Source organism: Chiroxiphia lanceolata, chromosome 20, assembly GCF_009829145.1.
Source record: "Chiroxiphia lanceolata isolate bChiLan1 chromosome 20, bChiLan1.pri, whole genome shotgun sequence".
NCBI lineage: Eukaryota > Metazoa > Chordata > Aves > Passeriformes > Pipridae > Chiroxiphia > Chiroxiphia lanceolata.
The window spans coordinates 2,088,719-2,114,338 of NC_045656.1; the positions used below are offsets into that span (position 1 = coordinate 2,088,719).

Sequence of the window (25,620 nt, forward strand, 5' to 3'; positions counted from 1 at the left end):
CAACTCCTGAGCACTGGCTGCAAACAAAGAAATAACCCACTAACAACACCCCAGCCAGAACTCTAAGATTTGGAGGAAACAACTCATGGCTTTAAGCTGAACCTTTTGGGGAGGGGAGAAGTTTATTTTTTTGGTTTTTTTCCTCGTGCAGGTCACGGCTTTCATACAGGGATTTAGTCACAGATTTATGCAATTCAAGCAAATTTACCTAAAAGACCCAAACATCTGGTGGAGCTGAGGGAAGGCACCTTTGCCCTGTGCCCTGGAGAACACACAGCATTGGCACTGGCTCCAGTAAGTAGCAAAAGCTATTTTTTCCTGCCTGTTTTACATCTCCCAGAATGTGAGGAGAGTCTGCCCCAGATATGTCAGGGTATCATGCCACCATCAGATACTTGCAAAGTGATCAGGCTGAGATAACTTCTGGAAATCAAGTTATTCTTGTGTTTTTAAGTCTTCTTGTAACTGGCAGCTTGTGTTGGCTGTATTTTAAGGAGCAGAGATTTGAGCTAAAGCATTACTATGTCATTAACCAATCCATTGAATATTCATGATTTAGGGGACTTTTTTTTCTCCCCACAGAAGGAAAGAAGTAATTATTTTGGCTAGCACTTGAAAAGTGTGTGTGTGCTGTTCATAGAACTCCACTGGAATGGGCAAAAATAGAATTTTTCTATTAGACATGCAAACTGATCTTCTCTCCCCTATACTGAGAAATATCCTTTAGTTCTTCTTCTCTATTTAGTAACAATGTTTCATGCCTTTTTTTGGTAGGAATGTAGTGAAAATGGAAGAAAATGAGAAAAAAAAAAAGAAGAAAAAAAATCCCAGGCCCTCCAGTGGAGGCTGAGCTAGTCCTTGGTTGAACCCTGACTTGAGAGTGGGGTCTTGATGAACCTTTTCATGTTTGTAGCAAAGGTGCAAAACTACAGTTTGTATTTGCTATTGAAGTTTAGTTCAGTCCTGTGGTGGTGCAAAGCTCAAAGGAAATTCATGCTCCAGGGCACGTGGGGAGCTGCTCTGGGGACTTTGATGCCACAAAGCACAACTTTGTCAGGTGTCCTGCAGCCTGACCCTGTCGGTGTCCATCCGCAGGACAGGACACGATCGAACGGCCTCGAGCTGTGCCAGGGGAGGTTCAGGTTGGATATCTGGAAAATTTTCTTCTCTGAAAGGATTGTTAAGCACTGGCACAGCTGCCCAGGGCTGGGGTGGAGTCCCCATCCCTAGAAGTGTTCAGAAACGTGTGGATGTGGCACTTGAGGTGGTGAATATGGTGGTGCTGGGTTAATAATCTTGGAGGTCTTTTCCAGCCTTTTTCATTCTGTGATTCTCTGATTCAGGGGACTTTTTGATCCTCACTGTGTGTTGTGTGAAGTGCTCTGCTCTCCCCCATGTCGCTTTGGGGGAGATGTTTGGCTCTCCCTTAACGGGAAGAAAAGCAGCAACAAAAACAGGTACCTGGGGAGGTGTTTGAACTTAATCCTCCCAGACAGGGCAGGGGGATATTATGTGTATTTTTAATTTTTAGCTCTCATGGTGTTTCCCACACAGCATATTTTTTCCTTGCATTTTTTTGTGCCTATTCCTTTTCTCCTGCCTCGCTGCCCTCCCTGGGCCCACACACACTCACAGTGCCAGGTGTCCTGTGGCTGTCATCCTAAAGAGAGTTGTGGCTTTCTCCCTCCCTCCCTCCCTGCTTCCTTTGGGGACTTAGTTCTGCGCCTTTCTTGGAGAAAGTGGGGGCAAAATACTTCCCTTGTCCTTCAGCAAGGAGCTGCTTCAAATTCTTGTATCTTTTTTTTTTAAGATCCTAGGAGTATTATTATTTTTTGTTTGCAATAGGATCATATGTAACAGCCATGTGCCAAATGTCTTTAAATCCAGCTTTTTCCAAGCTATTTTATAATTAAAATAGATCTTGCTGTTTCTGTGCAATGCACCAACCTGACTTCAGTGGGAGCACTGGGTAATGAAGGACAACAGGAACGGGTGTCCAGCCCAGGCTGCTTCAGAATAAGCAGCAGGCAGTTTTCTGTTTGCACAAATATTTCTGCTCCTGACAGTTCAGGCCATGTGGTTTCCCTTTTTGGTAAACTGCTCTGCAAAGCTGAGGTGGTGTTTGTTTATTTGTTTAATAAAAAGTGCTCTTATTGATCTAGAGAAAACATCCCAGTTGTCAGCTCTGGAAACAAAACTTGCGCTTACCATGTGCCAAAACACCCCCAAAGAACCCCCAAAGCTGCAGGTGTTGGGCTAAGCTTCCCCTCAGTGCCAGCCAAAAGCTGGTTTTCAGCAATTTGTAAGGTATTTCCAGCTTCATGTCACCCAGACCATTCACACCTTTTCACCTTCTTAGCAGAATAATGAAGCTGAGTGTGGATGATGGACTGACCACGGTATTTTAGGGTCTGACTACGAGTTATGTGCCTGTCACTCTTCTCCAGGCTTGTAGCAGGGTCCTGGCTCTGAATGTAGAAGCTATAAAAGATTTCATGTGCAGCTAGGACTAAATTAAAGCTCCAAATCCTCCAAAGCAATTTTAGGTTTGTTTCCATGGCATTGATTTTTTTTATTTTAATTTTTTGTTTTGTTTTGTTTTTAATTATGGCTCGGGGGTGAGCGGGGTTATTCTTACCTTTTGAAAAGTTGCCTTATAGGATACAATGACTCAAGGTTGCTTGAATTTTTAATCCGTGTTGGTGTCGTCTGTCTGAAAAGCGGGGTTAAACTGTGGCACGTGGATAGAGCCGGGAACAGCCGGGTTGATGGGGTTGTTCAGTGGGGGCTGTGCTCTCAGGAGAATATTCACCATTCTGGCATTAATGGATGTGAATTCTAGTGTATGATGTTTTTATCACTCCACCTCGTGTTAGCGTTCGAGGAACAGCCCATCCTCGCTCACCGCGGCGGGGACAGCTCCAGCGCCGGTCCCTGGCGCCGACACAGCGCGTCTGGGGAGCGGGATGCTCCCGTTGTGATGCCGTGCCTGTTACAGAAGGCCGGGGCTCCAAGGGGGAGGATGAGGCTCCAAGGGCGAGAGTAGGGCTCCAAGGGCGAGGGTATGGCTCCAGGGGAGAGGGTAAGGCTCCAGGGGCGAGGGTAAGGCTCCAGGGGAGAGGGTAAGGCTCCAGGGGAGAGGGTAGGGCTTCCATGCGGGAAAGTCGGGGCGCAGAGTTCGGGAGCGGACCCCGCACCGGCCTGGGGGGCTCAAACTTTCAGCGACACAGACGAGCCCGAGCGCGTCACCGCCACCGGCCCCGCCTCGACCCGCCAGAGCCCCGCGCCCCCCGCCCCGCACCCGCCCCGGGGGCGATGCCGATGCCCGGCCGAGCTGCGGGGGAAGCGGGGGCGGCCCCCGGGCCGGGCTCGGGCCTCCATGGCGGGCTGTGCGGGGGCTGTGCCGCAACCGCGGGCCGGGGGCGGGGGCTCTTCATCCCTCTCCTCCTCCCCCTCCCCGCGCTCCCCCCGGTGCGGGCGGCGGGGATGCCCCGAGCGCGCAGCGCGGCAGCGGCCCCGCGCCCCCCCCGCGGCGGAGGCGGGAGAGAGAGAGGAGGCAGGCTGGGAGGCAGGCTCGGCAGGCGGGAGGAGAGGAAGCAGGCAGGGGCTGGGCGGTGATGCCGGTGCTGCCGCAGCGCTCGGCGGCCCCGCGGCCGCCCCGCAGCGCGGGCGCCCAGCGCGGGGCATGAAGTGGCGGCGGCGGAGGGAGCGCGGCGGGCGGAGCGGGGCGGGCGGCCCCGGCCGCGCCTCCTCTGCGGGGCCATAGTCCGGGGCGGGCTCCGCTGCTCAGCCTGGGCGAGCGGTTCTGCTGCTCGCCAGCCCCGCTGCTCGCCGGCCCCGCTGCTCCCCGCGCTCCCGCCGCGCCTCGTCCCCGGCCCCGCGATGTGCGCGCAGCGGGGCCCGCTCCCGTAGCCCTGCGGCTGGCGGGGCCCCTCGGGAAGTTTGATGGCTTCTCTGAGGAGAGTCAAAGTCCTGCTGGTGTTGAACCTCATCGCCGTGGCTGGCTTCGTTCTCTTCCTGGCCAAGTGCAGACCCATCACGGCCAAGAGTGGAGACTCCTTCCATGACATCCATCCCAGGGCAGAAGTGGCCAACTCGACAGCCCACGGCGGCAGCTCCATCCAGGATGCGGTGCTGAAGAGGCTCTCGCTCCTAGAAGACATAGTCTACAGGCAGCTGAATGGTAGGAATAGTTCTCCTGCTTTAAATGCCTTTTGGGAATGGTCGTGGGTGGTGAATCGAGGCTCAGAGCAGGTGCCCGGTTCGCTTAAAGTTCGCATGCCAGACCTGTGCTTTTCTCTGTGTTATTGTGCAAACGGGGTCTGAATCAATTTAGCACATGATTTCTAAGTTCCGTGTGCGTTTAAAGCCCGGAGTACCTTGCACAGGATGGGAGGAAATCCTAATAACAGAATGCTGCCTTTGAGATTTAGAGCAGCGGTCAGGAGATGACAGAGGCACGATTTCTGCATCAAACGAGCAGGGTGTGCAGTGGGCGAACACGGGTTGGAGGAGCACAGTGTGTATTGATTGAGGGAATGGCTTTTACTCCTCCAGAGTTGGGTTTTTGGAAAGGAGTTTTTAAATGGCTCAAGTGTGTTGCATCACTGGAGTGCAGAAGGTCAGAAAGCAAAGGCACTTTCTCTGTCAAGTTAAGCAAAGTATTCAGTATTTCCTATGGCTCAGCACTGATGACTGCTAATTAAAATCTCAAGTAATGCTTCTCTTTATAGCACAGCAAAGGGATTTCTATTAAAATCTCACCAGGTTCAGTAGTTCCAAGATGTCAAAAGGGAGTTTGAAAGATGCTGTGCAGGATAGAGAAACATGTTGTAAAGACATAAGAAATCTGGCTGAGGTATCTAATTAAAACGCTCACTGTGGAAGCTGATTTTTTTCAAGTTGTTCCCCATAGATTCCCAACTGGGGTTGGTCTCTGAACCAAGAGTCCTGTTTATTGCTTCCAGCCTCTGTAGCTTTAACACCTGCAAGTCTTCTGGAGTCAGAATTAGCAGAGTTAAATGGTTTTTTGGCCATGTCAGTGTGATTCCCTCTCTGAGTTTTGAACATGAAGCTGATGCCCGGTTCTGGGCCGTGTTGATCCGAGAGCTGAACCTGAGCTTGTGCTGCTCTGACTTCTGCACCTGGGAGGTGAGGCAGGTGCAGGAACGCAGCGTGCCCTCCCTATGCCAGTTGGCAGTGCCATTCCCTGTGCCCAGCCTTGGCTGAGTCACTGTCTGGGCTTTGGGGATGGCACTGGGCACAGTGAGAAGCAGGAAAGTGTTATTTATATTCCTGCCTTACACACTTGCATGAGGAACCCATCCTGCCTGTGCCCGGCACCACGAGATGTTGGAGCAGCACTGTTGGCTGACAAATGTGGTGAAGCGTAAGAATAACAAGGAATAAGGTAGAAAGCTGCATGTTATTTATAATCAAGCTGTTGAAACTGCCTGCTCCTGGATTTGCTAGGGCAGAAGTTCCTGGGGAGATCTAGGCAGTTATTTAAAAAGAGGCAATAGCTGCAAGACAGGAGCCCTCACACCAGGACCTTGGACTAGGACAAGTAATCATGATGCAGTCTGCCCTTCCCACAAATACACAGGGAGAGCTGAAGTGATAAGATGTTGCCCTTCCTCGGTGGCTCCCTGCTCTGCTGTGCTCTGGGGGCTGCTCTTGGGGCTGGCTGGGCTTGTGAGAGGAGCTGGGAGCTCAGGACAGCTCTGTGCTCTCCTCAGGCTGCTCTGGGCACTGGGAGCGCGTTCTGGTGTTGTACTGGAGTCTGCTCAGTGCCGAGGAGCAGCGATGCACCTACAGACCAGGGGAGGCAGAGAGGGAATAGAGATCTTACCCATATCACAGACGTTTTCCTAGGGCAGGCAGAAAGCTGAGCACATAAATGTGACATCTTGTCTGGCCTCTGCATCCTGGGGTGATTTATAGCAACACTGATCAGTCTGGCTAAAAAATAGCTCTGGCACAGTGCTTATGTAACTTTGGGTCAAGTGTATCTTTGGCACATGTGGTTTTGAGAGGAGCACAATGTGCCCAGTTCTCTGAGTGATGTCTGTGTGTTGTGCTTCAGCAGGACAGGGGTTCAGAGCAAGATGTGGGGGCCAGGTGAACCCCCCATCACCACTGAAAGGGAACAGTGAGGTGTACTGGGACAGTCCCTGGGAGTGGCTGGTCCGGCTCCCCTTCCAGGAATTTTCTGTGCCTGGATCATCATTCCTTCTGGGCACTTGAGGAAAACCTAAAGCTGCAATCCTGCTGCCCCCTTGGAGTGTGCAAACATGAGTTCACTCCTCCTCTTTGATTTTTGGCTGGGGGAGTTGTGTGCTGGTGCCTCACCAACCCCACCTGAGCTTTTGGCCAAGCCCCTGCAGAACGATCCACCCAGAGGTTGTGTAAGGTCGTATTTCACTGTAAATCTGACCCGTGGTTTAGCACAAAATCATAAAATACAGTGTCCTGCAGTGCAGCATGTGGAAAATCTGCACCTTGGGAAGCATCAAGAAGCGTTTGGCCGAAGAGAGAAACTACCCCCCAGTTTGGGTGCAGCCAGCTATGGATTTTTTCTGCATTATAGGACTTGGCTGGGTTTCAGTGGGAGTTGAAGCCATCTTTAAAAAACTGAATCTCTTAAAAAGCTCCATTCTGTAAAGATTAAATGAGCAATCTGATCATACCATTGCTGTGGGTTTGGTTTGTGAGTCATGTAGTGTAAAGCATATTGGAAATAACAGCCCTCTGTGGTACAGCAACCCTCATGTTTTATGTGCCTGTATTTATTTATCTCTGTAAACATTGGCCGTGAAAACAACCTAAACAACACTGCCTTGGGCCTGGTAAAGGAAGGATTTGACACAATCACTCTTTTTGAATGACAATTCTCTGGTGGGCCATCCTGGAAATACCACCAGGCTGCCTCTCACTCCTCTCTGTGCAAGAAGAGCTGTCCCAGACATGACCCAGCCTGCCTCCCACGACGCCTCCTCACTTCCCAGATGATGCACTTTGCTGGTCTCACAGAGTTTTGGAGTTAACTTGGGTAGCAGTGCACAAACCTACACTGTGTCAGCCACTTGTTTCACATGGGGGTTGAAAGAGCACCCCAGGAATGCTCCACAGGATCAAGGAGTCACCACAGCAGGCACTGGCCTGGTGCAGCTTTCTCCTCATTCTAATTCATGAAGTACCCCTGAAAAGACTTGGGTTTGCCCCAAATTGTCTATTTAGTCTTCTTGTGGCCTGATTGAGAACTGTATGTGTGCTTTGTTCATTCTAGAAGTTTATTATTGCTCCCTAATTCATTGCACAAGTTGTGTGGGGTTTGCTTTTTGCTGTTCTGTTGCTTTTTGCTGCTCTCTAATCAGATGGCTCCCACACACAGAAGGATGAGGGTGCCCTTTGAAATGGAGGGCTTTGTGTGTGCAGGCACTGATCTGGAAATTCAGAGGATTTTTAATTTCTGGAGTCACTTTTATGGCTGGAATTCTCTTGTTCAGCAGATGTTCAGAGAGAGCTAATGAAGGGCAGAAAGGAAAGTCTGTATTTTACTTTGGGTATTAGCTACAACTTGTCTTTTTGATCCAAACCTATTTTTCTGTGTGCTGACATTTACATAAGCACAAATTGTGGTCCAGATTATCTCCAACTTTATGGAGATTCACACAAATGAACTTTTCAGTTTGTCGCTGTGTTTGCAAAGAGAGGGTTTCTGTGCTTATGTGACCGGGTAGGGAGTGAGGAGCTGGAGGGAACAGAGACTCAGGAGAGAGCATCCAGCTTTGGCAGGAGCCATGGGCTTCCTGGGAAGGGCTGGGCAGAGTCACAGAATCACAGAGTACTCTGAGTTGGAAGAGACCCACAAGGCTCAGTGAGTGAATGGCCCATATGGGGATCAAACCCACGCTCTTGGTGTTATTGGCACCATGCTCTGCCCAGCTGAGCTCATCTCGGGGTCTGCCTTTATCCATTCCCATTCCTCTGGGGTCATGTGGGAAACCCATGAGTGACCATGAGGCGTTTGAGAAACTGGGCATTTACAGGATCCTGAGACAGCAAAGGTGGGCCAACTTTCTAGCATCAGACTGGCCTGTAGGATGAGTGCCATGGCTGGAGGAAAGCTGATGTTTGTGTCATGAAACAGTGTACAAAGACACTGCTCACTGTGAGACCCCCCAGTGGGCTGAGTCCTGTGCTTGTTGTGTGGTGAGAAGTGGCTCCTTTCGCTTCCTCCCACGGGGAATTGCCCAGGTAGCTTTTGAGTGGCTGTTTCATCTTCCTTGAGCTCTTGCATTACCCTCTTCCACCTCCCTTCATACTCTTGAAGGTGTCCTGGATCTCACCCTGGCATGGGAGATGTTCACAGCAGGGCAGGGTGTGCTTACCCCCCTCCTAGGAGGAGAGAGGATGAGGGTGGGGATGCCCTGGACAGGAGAAGCTTTGGGAAGTTGGACACCCAGCTGGGTGGGATGTACAGGGTCCATCAGCAGGTTTCCTTATGTGTGCAGGGTCCATCATCAGGTTTCCTTATGTGTCCCCTGCTCTGGGGCTGCTCCAGTGCTGAGTGTCCATCCCAGGCAGGAGCAAAGAGCCTGGGTCTGATTTGGTGTGTTGTCTTGTCTCCCCCTCCATCTGCATCTGACCCTACAATCCCCTCCTCTGAACCCTGTGCACCAGAAGCTCTCGAGGTCAATACATAAATACTTCAGTCATTAAAACTGCCAGTTTGAGAGTGCAGGAGGGAGAGAACTTTAAATAACCCTGGGTCTGGGTGTGGGGAGGCCATCACCTGTATCTGCCACCTTGAACAGATGGCAGCTGATCCCTTCTGCTGGTCCCTGGTTACCTGAGCAACCTTCCACCCAGCTGGGCTGGGACCAACACCTGCCTGTGCATGTTCAGGGGATCTGGCTCTGGATTAAAGCCTCTGAGGAGAGTGAAGGCTCTAAACTCCCTCTCTAGTGCTTTTTGGTGGATACACAACAGCAGCTGAGTTTTGTCAGCGAGACAGGAATAATGTGGCATATGAATAATGTGGAAAATAGTATGAAAAGTCTTTACTTCAAGCCAAATATTGGTAAGGCAGAAAACACCATGAAAGGGCATTGCTGACTTACCCTGAGCTCTTCTGTTAAACTTTACTTTGTGAGTTCACAGCAGGTCGTAGAATCACAGGATGGTTTGTGCTGGAAGGGACCTTAGAGACCATCCAGCCCAACCCCCTGCCATGGGCAGGGGCACCTTCCACTAGCCCAGGTTACACCTTCCACTAGCCCAGGTTACACCTTCCACTAGCCCAGGTTACACCTTCCACTAGACCAGGTTACACCTTCCACTAGACCAGGTTGCTCCAGCTTGATGTTGTAAAAGATCAGGGAGAATAAAAGGCATCTGCAAATTGTTGAGAAAAGAGAGCAGTGATGAAGAAGTGCTGAAGTGAAGCTGGTCAGGGAAGGGGGGAGCAGAGCAAGCTCTTTCCCTAAAGAAATGCACAGAGTAAACCGCTGCTTTTACCGTTAAAAGTTGAAGAGGAACTTTACATTCCTTGGTGGTGAAATAAGCCTATATTCAGTTTTTAGAGAAACCTGCATCTGTGCTTTTGCACATGGAATGATTTGCACATGCTGAGACAGGACCGAGCTCATGCCAGCAGCCTCCTGCTCCCTGACTGTGCTCTCATCTGCTTATCCAATTAGGAAATTAACTTTGGGAGGGTTGCACATGGACACGGAGGCTGATACTGAACCCCAGCCCTTAACAGGCTCTTGCTCTCCCCCTTGTAAAGTGGCCCTTAATTAACTTAAACCACTTTATAGATATGTGGATTTGCTTCCCATAAGGATAAGATAATGCTTATCTTCTATAACACTTATCATCCTCCAAACACATTACAGATTTAGCTAACTACTGACCATAGAAATTAGGTATGGAAATAAGGCAGATTAAAAGTGGTTCTATCAGCAGTTAGTAGCTTGTAATAGCACTACACCCACAGACCAGTAATACTGAGATTTTAACAGGTAGGTAGTACATTAACTAAAAAGCTAAGAAATTCTCTGAATAAGATAAATAACTGTGTAAATAACTGAGGGTGAGGAAAAGCTGTTTGTAGGCAGAAGGGCTCAAACCTTAATCATGTTACTGAAATCAAATAGCTCTTCATAAGAGCACAGGCTCGCTGGGTGAAATCTTTGATTGAAGAAATGGTGATGTGGAGATAAGTGAGAGGTGATGGGGTGTGACTGCTGTGTTAACTGTGTCCCACAGGAGCTGGGATGCTCTTTCCATGTCAGTCCCACCACCATGATATACAGTCCTGAAGTAGAAACCAACTGTATTATGTTGTATGGCCTTATATATTTTATAGCAACTTGATAAAAATTGCTGCTTTAACATTTATTATATACCTGACAGATTTGGTTTTTCCCCATTAGGAATAATACAAATTATGCAGAGTGAGTACCAGCTTTTAGAAGTTCCCAACCTAAACTTCCTAAGTGCAGGAGAGAGCTCAAGACACCTGAGGGCTGCAGCCTCTAAATCACCCTCAGCAGGGTCACAGGAATTGGGTCTGATACCCATCAGAGTGAATAAAGGAAATACTTCTTATAGAAACAATCTATTTAAAAGATGAGGTTTAAGACAGTCATTTAGGAAGCATCTGGAAGCTTAGACATTATTGTGACAGTTAGTTTACAACCAGCTGATGAGGAACTGATAGATAACTTTTGGGTTTGATAGTTGTTTGGCATCGTGATCCGAATATTCCCTGTCACTGGCAATGAATGAGTAATAAGCCACTAACACATTTATCATGCAGAGACAACACAGGATTCATGAGATGCAACTGCAGTGACCAGAAAATGGTTGACAAGGGTGGTATTTTATTTTTGCATATTAATAAATGAACGGAGAAACAGAACCCTGTTGGTAAAACGACAAAGGAACGTTACATTTATCCTGCCTATTTAATCAGGCAGATCTTGGAAATATCTTTCTAAGGATGCAAAAACCCAGAAAGGTGCTGTAATTATGTGATTTTCAGTCTGGATCAGTAATGTGCTGTTGTGTCACCAGTGAGAGACATTTGGAGTTGGATGTATTTGGAAATCATGGACATCTAGGAAAGATCTGAAGCCATTAGAGAGTGTCCAAAGGAGGGAACGAGGATGGGGAAGGGCCTTGATTTGAAGGTGTATGAGGACACTGAGGGCACTTGGTGTGTTCAGCTGGAGAAGAGGAGACTGAGGGGAGACTTCAGTGCAGTTCCAAATTCCTGGGCAGGGGCAGAGGAGGGGCAGGGACTGAGCTCTGCTCTGGGGGGACCAGGGACAGCAGCCAGGGAATGGCTGGAGCTGTGTCAGGGCAGGCTCAGGTTGGATCTCAGCCAAAGGTTCTTCCCCCAGAGGCTGGTTGGGCACTGCCCAGGCTCCCCAGGGCAGTGGGCACAGCCCCAAGGCTGCCAGAGCTCAGGGAGGGTTTGGCTGATCCTCTGGGGCACAGGGGGTGACTCTTGGGGCTGGGCCTGTGCAGGGCTGAGGGTTGGACTCCAGGATCCTTGGGGGTCCCTCCCAGCTCAGCATATTCTGGGATTCTGGGATATTTCAGTGCCTGGAGTCATCCTGCCTGGCTTCCAGCTGCCTCTCCAGAAGGGCAGGACTCAGCCCTGGGTGCAGTGTCACACCTGAGGGGCTCACAAAGCACTTTGGATACCCCAAAGCCTTTGGGATGGCAGCAGGCACTGCTGAGAATACAGTCCCATGCTTGCCATCTTGGAGATCTTCTGCCTTGGCCAGGCAGGACAGATGCATGAAGTTGGCTTTAGGCATATGTTTGGATTCTGGGGAGTCCTCTGGTCTACTCCAGGCCACCATCCTTTCTTCCTCTGCTCCTGGTGGGAAGCATGTGCTTTCTGGGAGCAAACCTGCCTGTTAACAAGGCACAGCACAACAGCAAACAGAAATGTGCCTGCCCAGGTAATTAAAGAGGTTTGACTAATTTTGTGATTTGTACCACTAATCTTTACCTAAAATGGAACATCTGGTCCAGATGTTGTGGCAGGCTGCCAGCTCCCAGCTCCTCCAGATACACCTGAGCCCCAGGATGGCTGAGGATATCCTGCAGTTGTTAGATTACATTTTAAAAGAAAGCTTTTTTGGGGTAAGACATCCTTGTGGAAGCCTGCAAAGGGCTGTTTAAACTGAATACTCGGAGTATTGACCCTCCTGTGAGTCAACAGCAGTGATTGAACTCCAGTGATGTATCCGAGTGGCACGAGATGATTTTTCCTAAACAGTTTTGGGAGTACAAGTGACTGTATTTTTTTAGCCCTCAGTCCCCACGGTCAGATTTCTTCAAGAAATTGTTGAATGCTTTACATCTCATTGCTACAAGCCTTGCTAGTTGTGCCTATAAATCTAATAGCTATCGACCCACATTCTGACATTCCCTGATGGTTGTCTAAAAATAATGCGGGAATCATGCAACGAGAGCCTGACGTAAAACAGTGAGGAGAGAGCTGAGCCATCACACCCCCTGCCCTGGGTGCAGCTGAGGGCTCTGATGTTTGGAATCCTTGGGGAGATGCAAAGTTGTCTGAAAAAGAAAGAAGATTCCCTGTGAGCTGGATGAAAAATCCCAGTTTGCCTTTTCTGTTTTCCAAACCCGATGCTCGGCGCTCACACTGTGCAACGAGTCCTGGTTCCTGTGATCCTGCCCTCCCAGGGATTCACTCCCTGGGATTCACTCTGATACCTGAGCCCCCAGACAGTGATCCAAGGGCTGTCTGCCATGTTACAGCACTTGTTTTGCCTTGGAACAGGAAACACCTACAGCGTCCCAGGGTCTCCAGTGTGGGAGTAATATGATAACTTGCCATTAATAGGTTCGTTAAAAATAGGAATCTTCCTTGGCTGTTGTGCAAGAGCACCATCCTTCCTGCTGAGAGGGAAAAGGAATGATCCCTGAAACTCCAGGGCTGTGTCACACCCATTAAGTCACACAAGGCTGACTTGCCTTGGTGCACGTGGGGACTTAATGTCAGCACCCTAAAACCACCGGGGTGACGTGTCAGCGCTGGGTGCTGTATCAGGGGTTAACTATGCCAATACCTTTAATCTGTGTTTAGCCCAACCACCCAAAAAAGTTTTGTTCTGTCCCTGCCAAGTTATGAGAAAACAACCTCTGGTAAAATGGGAACTTTGTCCTTGATGAGAGTTTTTATATAAACTGTATTTTACTGCTGTTCCATCATTGGCTAATCGTCCTCCAAGGTCGCTTGAGGGAGAGGATGAAGAGGAGAGGATGAAGCAATGCTCCCAGACTCAATTAGGAAAGACCCCCCAAGCACACTATGCACGTGCCAAAGAACTCACTGGTGCACTGAAGGGATGCACTGACATAACCAGGGGGTGGGACTGAGGACCTCTGGTGGGGCAGTGCTGGCACCTGCCTAGACAGACGTGATCAGTTATTTGTACAAAAGCAGACAGCCCTTTCTTGGAGGGAAGCTAGCTTCACATCAAGGACAACGTTGCCTTTTGGCAGGGACACCTGCCAGTTTGTGCACTTACTGCTATGGGTAATTGTAGGCATTCTAGGTCAGTAAGATAACTTTATGGGCAACAACTGGGTGACTGGGCAGGTCGTACTGGGGGCTTATTTCTCCCCTCCTTCCTCTCTTTTGGGTTTGTTAGTTTTGTTGGCCACCTCTTGGTAATAAATATCAGTTATGTTGAGCTTCCAGGGGTGTCATGGTTTCAGATTCAGTATGTCCTGAACCCCCCCTAATACAGGTGCTGAGGAGGGAAGGGGAATTCTTGGTCCCCTTCTCCTTTAGTACCCTCAACTTGTGTGCAAGTGGAAATGACTTAGAATCCCAGGATGGTTTGGATTGGAAGGGACCTTAAATCTCATCTCATTCCACCCCCTGCCCTGGTCAGGAACACCTTCCACCAGCCCAGGTTGCTCCAAGCCCCGTCCAACCTGGCCTTGGACACTTCCAGGGATCCAGGGGCAGCCACAGCTTCTCTGGGCAACCTGTGCCAGGGCCTCCCCACCCTCACAGGGAAGGATTCCTTCATAATATCTCATCTACACCTTCCTTCCTTCAGTTTAAAGCTGTTCAGTGTCGTGTTCCTTCCCGTGGTTTGAGGTGAGGTTTCCCAGCACCGGCATTTTCCTGTGTCTGGAAGGGGAAGGCTCTGGGTGGCAAGAGCTGGGCTCTGCCCTGTGCCACCTTTGGGCATCTTTGCTCCCTCTGGCTCTGTTCCCCAGCACCTGAATTAGATACAGGACTTTCTTTTCTCCCATCTCCTCGCTGTAACAGCAGGGCCTTTTTGTGTCTGTGGGCAATGGGAATCCAAATTGCTTTTCCTTGGCACGTCCAAGCACTGCTGAGGTACAGAAAGCAGCAAACCCTTTATAAGAGAGAAAATCAACAGTGGATTAACAGACACCAGCAGTGCCTCAGCTGAGTTATTCTGGGGTTTCCTCAAGCTGCATCAGAGGCAAGCAAGGTCTCTTACCTGATGGTTGTCAGAATTGATTTAACCTTAGTTTTAATCTTCATTTGCTTGTATCTCAGGGAGGGTAATGGCCCACCATGGTTGTGCATGTGCTCAGAGGATAAAGATGAAGTGAGAAGGTTAATTTTAAAATAACAATTAGAATTTCTTTCTGGGTCTTTGCCCATATTACACTTTCAATTCAATCAGAAGAGCACTCACGTTTGCACCAAATTACTACTAATTCTTCCAAAGCACTTGCTTGATCATACTTTAAAAACACAAAGTGAAGGAGGAGAATAAAAGAGTGAAAAGCCATGTAATGAATTTTAAAGCTCACTTATATTCCATTATTGGGTTTTAAATAAGTTTTGTTGACCTCTGTGTGTTTTTATTTTTTGCCACCTTGAGTGAGTTGTCATGGAACACTTGAGTGCTTTAAATAGCTGGGAACATAAAACCCCTGTTCCTCTAGATTTTATTGGAGTTTTTCCCCTTTGCACTGACAAGACAATAATAGTAATAACCACTACACTCAGATAAACCTGTAGTTAAGGCTGGGGCCATGTTGTACTTTGCCCTTTGCTAAGTGCAGACCAAATGGCATCATGTGGGATCTCAGTTTGCTTGAAGTTGTTGTTGCTGTCATCAGCAGGGACTGGTGGCACCACGAAGGGCAGCAGGATCCAGCAGGAAAGGGTTAGGGATCAGTTTTTTCCTCTGATGTTTAGTGCGATGCTGGACAAGTCACTTAGAATAATATTTGAAAAAATGCACAAGTTAGAGATTGAAGTTCCCTCATGTCTTACTGGGTGGCTGTCTCAAGGAGAGGAGGAGATAAAGAGGATTTTATGTGGTGAATGGTATGAGGAAACATTGCAGAAGAGTTTTGGTTATTTGAAGATACTTGGAACTGGATTCAAAGAGGTGGGAAAAGAAAAAGTGAGGAAGGAGAGATGTTCCCTTCTTATTCCTCATGGAATCACACAGAATCCCAGGGTGGGTCAGGCTGGAAGGGACCCCAGTGGGTCACTGGTGCCACCTCCCTGCTCAGGCAGGGCCAGCCCAGAGCACAGGGCACAGGATTGTGTCCAGAGGGCTCTGGAATATCCCCAGGGAGGAGACTCCAGCCCCTCCCTGGGCAGCCTGTTCAGAGCTGGGGCACTGCCCAGGGAAGAAGTTCTTCCTCCTGTCCAGCTGGAGCTTCCTGGATATCCATACCCAGCTGCTGGAATGGAGCCTCCATGAAGTGATTCCTCCTCCCTTACACTGTGACCTTGCCCAGGACCCCTGACAGGTTCATTTCCCAGGTATTTGGTGCTATAAACCAGTGAGAAACAGGCTGTGCCCAAACCAGACAAATCATGCAACAGCATGAGGCAGAAGATGGGAGGAGGGAATTAGGCCTAAAGTTGTGTTAATTCCATGTCACTTTTGGATTTAAAACTCAAGTAGGTTTCAGTCTATATTATTACACGTGAACTGGGTTGAAGGGGAGATACGTTAGAAAATGAAATAATAGAATCATGGAATATCCTGAGCTGGAAGGGACCCACAAGGATCATCCAGTCCAACCCCTGGCCCTGCACAGACACCCCAACAATCCCCCCCTGTCCCTGAGAGCGTTGTCCAAACCCTCCCTGAGCTCTGGCAGCCTTGGGGCTGTGCCCACTGCCCTGGGGAGCCTGGGCAGTGCCCAACCAGCCTCTGGGTGTAAAACCAACTCATGGCACGAAGATGAGCAAGTGGAGCTGGAGGGAGGGAGGACTGCAGGAGCAGTGAGGGAAGAAGGCTGGGCCAGGGGTTCATCCAGGAGCACCAGTGCTGAGCCAGGGGCTGGGGCTGAAGGGTCTCTGTGGGCTTGGAGGGCCGGGGAAGGACAGGCAGCAGGTCCATGTCCTCCTCGGGGTCTCTGCCTCCAGAAGCTTTACTTACTCCTTTGAGTTATGGGAAACCTTCAAGGTTTGGTTCAAAATTAGGGAAATATCCACCATGCACCAGTTCCCAAAGGGATGTGCGGGGGGACCCTGGGTGTGGGAAGGTGGGGCAGCCAGAAGGGCCAGTTTGGAGAGGCAGGTGCTGCTGGTGGGGCAGGAGCTCCTTGGGAGGAGCTGATTGCATGGACCCCGTGCAACACCCAGAGGGACAGAGCTGGGTTTTAGGCTCTGCAGGTGGGAGGTCAGAAACAAAACTGGAATATGTAGAGAATTAAATTAGTAATTGCCCAGTGAACCAGGGGCGGGGGAGCTGCTTTCTCTGGCACGAAGGGGGACAGTTCAGACATGGAGTGTTTGATTGGTGGTGTGTGAGGGAGGGGCAGTGTGAGAGCTGGGTCATGCAGGTGGGTTTGGGGCACACAGAAAGCTTTCCTGCAGAAACCTGCTCGTCGGGAGTGTCCAAAGGCAGTAACTGCCTTTTACAGTGTCTTACATGGGAGATATTACTGGGGTCAGGTCATATTGACTTGAGTTACCTTTGGATCAAGCACTGAATCAATAAGTGACTTTCTGGGGGAGTTTAATTGCTGCTCTGCACAGATATGAAAGGGGTTAGTCAGTAAAATGAGACTTTGCACTTTTATCAGTCTTTTCTTAGTAAGTTGCTCAACTTTCAAGTCCTAATTAATGCTCTGTTCCTGCTGCAAATTTTCCTGGCTACTGATGCTGCCTGTTTGATCCTGTGGAACAGCACCAGACCTTACAAATTAGGACTGCCTGCCAGGCTGCAGGCAGGACAGAGGCAGTGAGAGGGAAGGGATGAAATTTAGACAGGACATCCCCATTGGAGGCCTCCACCATGATTTGAGCTGTTTGGAAAATCCTGGAATTCCCTTAAATGTCCAGCTCCGCGTATCCAGAAATACCCAGCTCCAATTACAATTGCTGGGTTTGGATATCCAAAGAAGTTGGATTGGGATATCCAGACTCACTCCAAAGCTGCAGGTGCAGATGCAGACACCTCTGCTAGCACTTTATTTTAGGCTGCCCAGCCTTTTCCATCATGAGAAACTGTGTTAATTTGTCCATGATTTCTACAGTTAGGCTGAGGTGGTCAGATATTGTCAAGATCATGTTTATCTTTCATCCCAGCAAACTGATCCAGATGTTTTTTGGAAATGATGTATGGGAAGAATCACAGAATCTCTTGAGCTTGAAGGGACCCACAAGGACCATCCAGTCCAACCCCTGGCCCTGCACAGACACCCCAACAATCCCCCCCTGTCCCTGAGAGCGTTGTCCAAACCCTCCCTGAGCTCTGGCAGCCTTGGGGCTGTGCCCACTGCCCTGGGGAGCCTGTTCCATGGACCAGGAACATGAATCAGTGTTCCCATGGAGAGACAAAAAGGGAAAAGAGAGGAGGGATTGAAAAATGGGGTTCAGTAAAAACGGGGCTGAGAAACCACAGGAGCAGAGGAGGGGGAGGATGAGGAGACTGACCTGGATGGGCACCATGGGAATTGATAGGGAGAGAGGGGGCATGGGATGGGACAGGGTGTCCTGGCAGGGAGCAGTGCCCCCGGGGAACAGGGGGATCTCTGGATTGCTTCAGGAATATTTGGATGCTGTGCAGTTGCTTAATTTTGTTACAAGCAGTGGAAAAACGTCTGTCTACAAAAAAAAAAAGTGTATTTTCAACTGATTATTTTATATAGATGGAACGTAAGTAAAAAGATAAAAAGGTACATCAAGAAACCTTCCTGGCAAATGTGGTTCTTGGGTGTTTGTGCTGCTGTGCTGATTCCAGTGTGAGTGCTCAGGAGATGAGTGGGGACAAAGCAGGGCAGGGATTATTAGCTGTGCAAAGCAAAACAATACAGTCGCTGTGGAAAAATTACAGGGTTTGTGCTCAAGCAGATATTTAACCTTTGTTTTTACAACTCCAGAAATGAAGCAGTTTGTTTCTTAATGTAGGTTTAATGCTCCAAGTGTGTGCTGACTGCATTTCCACATCAAATGCATGAAATGCTGGGCTATTAAAATCTGCTGTAACGATCTCTTTCCCCATAACTCCTAATATTTGCCATTTACTAATTATGATGTGCCAGAGTAGTTTGCATTTGTAGTAGGTGTTTTAAATGCTGCAGCTGTCCTAGTTTCAAGATAACTGCTGGTGACTCTTTTTTTTTTTAAGGAGTATTGCGTAGGATTGGTGATTTTTGGAGGTTGGAATGAAGTACTCACCTAATACTGTTCTTTATTAGGTTTTTGATATACAGGTCCCCAGTGGAAACAGAAATAGATGTGGCAGAGGAGCAGCAGTGCTGGAGAACACCTATATTTTCAGAGAGGATCAGTGGTATAAACTCCCCAAGGTTGGGGGCTGCGGAGCCTTTTTTTGATTTGGGAATTCCTGCTCTGTGTGTCTCTTTTTTTTGTTTGTTTTTTAATCCTTAGGATTTTCCAAAAAAAGTTATAATAGGACAGGTGTGGCTATTTGAGAGGTCCCAGCCTGGACAGCAGCTCCAGGCTGTGAGAAAGAAAAGAACAGGGTGGTTTTTTCATGGTCCATTTTGCTGCTCCAAGGGATGGTGTGGTGGGACCAGGTGAACTAGTTTAAGGCCACACAGATGCTGTGAGGCCACTGACCTTTGTTCTGGGTTTGCAGGGCAAGGGTTTGGTAGCAGGGGGGGTCCAGGGGTGGTGTTACGACCCGCCCCAGAAAAAGGGAGGGGGGTAACCCAGGTTTTTATCAATAATTCCCTTGGGGTGGATTAGAGTGAAACGACACTGAATAATTGGTGTCTGAAAACATAGACTGGCAAGGTTTATTTTAACAATTCTGTATCAACAAGCATGCTAACAGTTTGGGTGTTGTCATAAAACAATGTAACATAAAGATAACTTTTGGGGGGGGAGAAATTGTTTAGGGGAGAGGAAAACCAGGATGAGAGTAAGGGAAAAGAGAAGCTGAGAGTACAGCAGAAATGGACATAGTCACCGCCCACGGGATCCAGCGATGCTTGAGAGAGATGGTCTTGATTCACAGGTGGTGGGGGAGAAGGAGAACCCAAAATCCCAAAGTCACCAGTCAGTTTATATACCCTCAGCATGCTTTTGCACCTCCCTGGCATGAGGAGTTGTTTGCCTTTTAGGGCTTAGCACTGGAGGGAGGGATGGGCCCGATTGGCCACCTGAGGTATCTTCTTGCCTTTTAGGGCTTAGCCCCTCTGAGGCAACTTCTACCCTTTTTAGGGCTTAGTCCACCTGAGGCATCTTCTTGCCTTTTTAGGGCTTAGCACTGAGGGGATGGGCTCAACTGTCCATCTGGGGTATCCCCTTGTGTTTTTAGGGCAAAAAGTCAAAGTCTGCAAACTCTGGAGTGCATAAATCATTAACTATTTCAGTCTCTGCCACCACCCCGTGATTTATGCACTCAATAATTTCTCTTCTTTTGTCGTTCACTGTGAATCTTCTTTGTGGGCGGTGTTTTTTGTATAGTGGACAGGAAGACAGAAGAGTGAAGGAAAGGAAGAGACAGCCCCAATGCACTGCAATTCCCCCCCCTTCAAAAAACCCCAATTTTATAATAACACAGTAAGCTAATTTGCATTAGTTACTCTCTCCACCCCGTGAGTAGTCATAGGGGATGTAACAGGATCTCAATAGCTACAATCAAATTTCTTAACATTAATTAGGTTACAAACATACACACAAATATTTGAAATTATACATCAAAAAACACTGGGTTGCTTTGGAGCTGGTAAAAGGCTTTCTTATGTTTTCTTTTAGGCCTAAATTTAGTTCTGTTTGTTAAATTTAACCAAATAGGAAATTCAATGCCTTTCAAGGCAGAAGGCTAATGTATATAATGCATATTTTTATGACTCCAAATATGCATAAATACTTGTACTAACTCCCAGGCTAAATTTGATTGAGTTTTTTGATTCTCAGTTGGTTGAGACAGAACTACACGCATCCAAAAGCTTCTCTCAAGCTAATCCACCCCCCAAAAAAAGACAAAACAAACTTGGCAAAAACTAAACTAGCAGAACATAAAATGGCTTGTCTTACACAATCTTACCAGCGAGTTGTTCACAAATAAGTCAAAAATTATTAATAAGCTGATAATACAAGCAATTTTGGGAGTAGAGGAGACACAAACACAATGTTTGTGGTAAACTTTTACATATTGCAAATTTACTGAGACAAAAATACATACAGATATGCATATTACAAAGTTATTAAGATAGAAACACAAACACATGTCAAAGAACAGTGTAAGTCTTTGGTCCTGTTGCTACTTCATTTTCTCATGGGATACTTGTAAGCTGATAATAGGAGCAGTTGTGGGGGCAGTTATCTTTTCTACCTATTGCTGCAATTGAAAGCTTTATTGGTTTCATGCAGTTTGATCTCATCTGCTGGAAGGTTCCTGCGGAAAAAAAAAGAAATCTGGCCCACTACAGACCCATTATTAAAAAGAAGGAACTATCTATTTATCCAACTCCTTTTCTTATCTGGCATAATGTCACTAGGGCAGTAATAATAGAGAAGTCTGGAACGTGTTTTCTCCAAAAAACAAATAAACTCAGAGCATGCTGGAGCTCCTTTTTACTTCTCAGCATCTTTCTTTGCTCTAGGGTGGCCAAGGTGTCAGGGGTAATACACACTGCTACTTTTTCTGTGGGAATTTGAAGTCTCAGACTTTCTAAGTGGGTGATAGTACTTGTTTGAGTCTGGTCCACTGTGGTGACATCAGCAATGTGGGCAATCAGTTCAGCTTTGTTATGTCCAGCAGCTATTTGTGAGCCAGTGTCAGCATCGAGGTAACTCACTGGCAGCTGCCACTGCCCATAAGGTTTATGGACAGGCCCTACTGTCCCTGGTGAGTGTATGGGGACAACTGCCCCTTGCTCCTGTAATTGTTTAGCATAAACTTTTAGTGCCTCAGGCAGGCCTTGGATTAAGACCGGAAATCTCTGTGGATCCTCCTCAAGTTCCATTGGGGAATTTCGTTGTGGGTCTAATAATTTTGTGTGCATTAATTGGAGACATGCGGTTTTTTGTACACTTTTTACAATGTGGCCAATTGTGGGGGTTTTAATCGTGTGAGGATCTCCCCTTTCTATAGGGTCTAACCCGCCTGCCCAGTAGGCAGCTCTTTGGGTCGGGGACCATTGTGCTCGATTATCATTTGTGGTCAGGAAGACCCCTGGGCCCCAAAATCCTCTGGCCTCACCTTCACTCAATAAAATTCAGTCTCCCCCAGTAAGGGACACTCTCCACACATATTCAGTCTCTGATCCACTGGCCTTATGGCTATATTTCTCCTGAATTTTGGCCAGTGCTTCCCCCGTGTATGGGCTAGTTCGTGTGGTAGTTTGCCTATTTGCCCCCTGGCCAGAGGTTTCAGTTTTAATGAGGGGACGCATATGTATTACCTTGTCCTCTGGATAACTTTGTTTAAGCTCTTCCAATTCCCCAGAGGGGTACAGGGATTTGTTAACATCCACCGGTCTAGGGTATTTTAAATTGATGTCTTGTGATTCACAATTTTTCATTTCCAGTATCCTTTTAAGCCTTTCATTTTTTCCTTCCTCACCTTGCAGGGCTGACCAAAGCAACAAGTTAATCTCCCTCTCTCCCCGTGCTGCCTCACGCTCAGCAGTTAACTGCAAACGTTCCTTTTCTAATTGCTCCTGTAATGTCCTCACTGACTCCTGAAGAGATCTTATCACTTCACCCTTAGATCTCTGAACAGCCGATCTTTCTTTTCGCACTGTTCTAAAGACAACACCCAAACCAGCAACTACCAGAAACAGTCCTAAACCAAGGACAAACATCAGGAGGGAATAACCCCCATATAACTCAACCAGGGGTGCCATCCCCTTTGCCTCAGTCATTAACCCAGCTCAGGTTAATGTCTTTCTCCCCCTTAACCCTCTGAGGGTCGGCTTGACTCTCCCCTGGAAAAACCTTTCAACAGGTCCAGGCACCAGAGAACCTTTCAACAGGTCCAGGCCACACCAGGAAACCTTTCAACAGGTCTGATGTGCCCGGGTCACACCGAGAGGAGAAAAATTCTTACTATAATTTTACAGCGAGGGGACGGTCACCATTTGACTCACCCTTGGTGTCAGTTCTAGACTACACCGATGACTCCACCACATCCAAAGGATCCTGCTGACTACGCCCAAAATGTTACAACCCACCCCAGAAAAAGGGAGGGGGGTAACCCAGGTTTTTATCAATAATTCCCTTGGGGTGGATTAGAGTGAAACGACACTGAATAATTGGTGTCTGAAAACATAGACTGGCAAGGTTTATTTTAACAATTCTGTATCAACAAGCATGCTAACAGTTTGGGTGTTGTCATAAAACAATGTAACATAAAGATAACTTTTGGGGGGGAGAAATTGTTTAGGGGAGAGGAAAACCAGGATGAGAGTGAGGGAAAAGAGAAGCTGAGAGTACAGCAGAAATGGACATAGTCACCGCCCACGGGATCCAGCGATGCTTGAGAGAGATGCTCTTGATTCACAGGTGGTGGGGGAGAAGGAGAACTCCCCAATTCTCAAAGTCACCAGTCAGTTTATATACCCTCAGCATGCTTTTGCACCTCCCTGGCATGAGGAGTTGTTTGCGTTTTCGGGCTTAGCACTGGAGGGAGGGATGGGCCCGACTGGCCACCTGAGGTATCTTCTTGGCTTTTAGGGCTTAGCCCCTCTGAGGCAACTTCTTGCCTTTTTAGGGCTTAGCACTGAGGGGATGGGCTCAACTGTCCATCTGGGGTATCCCCTTGTGTTTTTAGGGCAAAAAGTCAAAGCCTGCAAACTCTGGAGTGCATAAATCACTAACTATTCAGTCTCTGACGGGTGGTTTCTGTGAGGAGCTGCTGGAAGCTTCCCCTGTGTCCCAGACGGCTCCAGGATGGAGCTGCTGCCGGCCAAGCTGAGCCCAGCAGGGATTGTGGCAGCACCTCTGGGTGCTAAGGAGGGGGGGAAAAACCCCAAACTGCCCCAGTGCAGCTGGAGAAGGGAGGAGTGAGGACGTGTGAGAGAATGAACTGTGCAGAGAGCAAGGTTGGTGCAGAAGGAGGGGCAGGAGGCGCTTCAGGCACCAGGGCTGAGATTGCCCTGCAGCCCACGGGGGTCCACAGGGAGCAGAGACCCCCCTGCAGCCCCGGGAGGAGCCCCCAGGGAGCAGGGGATGCCCAAAGGAGGCTGTGAGCCCGTGGGGAGCCTGTGCTGCAGCAGGGTCCTGGCAGGAGCTGTGGATCCATGGGGAGAGGAGCCCACACTGGAGCAGGTTTGCTGGAAGGAGCTGTGACCCTGCAGGGGATCCACCCTGGAGCAGTTCCTGAAGGACTGACCCCGTGGGAAGGGATCCACCCTGGAGCAGTTCCTGAAGGACTGACCCCATGGGAAGGGATCCACCCTGGAGCAGTTCCTGAAGGACTGACCCTGTGGGAAGGGATCCACCCTGGAGCAGTTCCTGAAGGACTGACCCCATGGGAAGGGATCCACCCTGGAGCAGTTCCTGGGAACTCTCTCCCCTGGGAGGGATCCCACCGAGTGTGAGGAGTCCAACCCCTGGGGAGGAAGGAGCAGCAGAGTCAAGGTGTGAACTGCCCACAGCTCCCATTCCCCATCCCCCTGAGCCACTGGGGAGGAGGAGGGAGAAGGAATCAGGAGTGAAGTTGAGCCCAGGAAGAAGGGAAGGGTGTGGGGAAGGTGCTTCAAGATTCCATTTGATTTCTCATTGTCGTCCTCTGGTTTGATGGGTTAAAAATGAAAGTAATTGCCCCAGGCTGAGTCTGTTTGGCCATGACAGGAGCTGGGGAGGGATCTCTCCCTGCCCTTATCCCACCCCTGAGCCTTTCCCTGTGCTCCCTGTGCCCTGCCCAGCTGAGCAGGGCAGTGCCAGGGCAGCTTTGGTGGGCACCAGGTGCCCAGCCAGGGTCACCCCACCACAGCCTTGTAAGTGTGATGGATCTCCCTGCAAAGCAGAGAACTGAGAATGTCAGAAAAGAGCTAAAACAAAGAACTGGAAAGTGTAAGTTAGTCTGGGGCTGCACTTAAAGGAAAAAATGCAACTCAGAGCTATTTAGATGCTCTGCAAGCAAGGAAAGCTCAGTTGTCTGTTCTCTTTGCATTTTATTTTGCCTTGGATTTTACCTGTTGTGCTTTTTTTTTTCTTAATCCCATTTCTCAATCACCTTCACTAGAGGCAACTCCAGCTGTGACTTGACAGCTGCTACTGTCTTCTGCAGCATGTGCTGCCAAAAATCCTGGTTGATTCCAGGGCTTAAGGCACAGTGCTGTCTATTTTCTATGTTTCTACCTCCTATGAAATGATACTTATTAATATTAATAATGCTCTTTCCCGATCCAGAAGCCTCCAGGCCTATTGCAGTTATGGTGGTTTTTTTGGAACCTCCATTTTTGGCAGGAGCTCATTTTGTCCTGAGCTCGTGAGCACGTCCAGGGCAGTGCTTTGGGGTTGGGTGAAGCAGACTCAGGTCTGGAACCAAATCCTTAACCTCTTCAGGAAGCTTGGATGAAAGTGAGGGCTTTGAATACAATCTGCCCACTTCACATCCTGTGAAATAATTCCTTCTGGCTCGGGAGAAGAGGCTGGGGGTACGAGGTGGGGCTGAACGTTGCCAGCCACGACCAGCCCCTCCTGCACACACCTCACGTGGCTTGACCTGTTTGCTGAGCCCATTTCATGCTGCTTTTAACCACAGGCTCCTTCTCTGCAGTCTAGGGCAAAATGCAGCTGCTGTGAGAGGCAGCATCCAACCTGCAGCCTCCCCTTCTCCCAGGAGCATTAAAAAACCAAGAGATATTTTTCCTTTCTTTTGCTCCTTCCTTGGCATCTCTCACACCCCCACACTGAGCTTTGGCTTAAAGCCTTGAGAGTAGAAACTCAAGAAGTTGGGGGGGGGGGGAAAAGAGCTGATCCAGGAATCTTCTGACTGGATCAATGGAGCAAAAGAACAGGCTGAAGTTGCACAATTGGGAGTCAGGAGAACTTTGCTCAGCCTGCTGTGTCAGGAGCTTGTACCAGTGATAATCTTCAGAGGTGCATAAGGCAACAGTTTTCCAGTCTAAGGAACTTCCTTTATACTTGACTTTTTAAAAATGCTGATTTTTAGTTTATTT

The 25,620-nt window shown here is 48.6% G+C and overlaps 1 protein-coding gene across 1 annotated transcript in view; it reads left to right on the plus strand.

Moving 5' to 3' along the window:
* Nucleotides 1-3,738: 3,738 nt before the first annotated feature.
* GALNT17 (polypeptide N-acetylgalactosaminyltransferase 17) overlaps nt 3,739-25,620 on the plus strand; it is a 219,308-nt gene continuing 197,426 nt past the window's right edge. Inside the window, exon 1 of the mRNA XM_032707475.1 lies at nt 3,739-4,183. Coding sequence (XP_032563366.1) covers nt 3,946-4,183 — 238 coding nt within the window. The 5' untranslated portion in view covers nt 3,739-3,945. The remainder of the gene's footprint in view (nt 4,184-25,620) is intronic.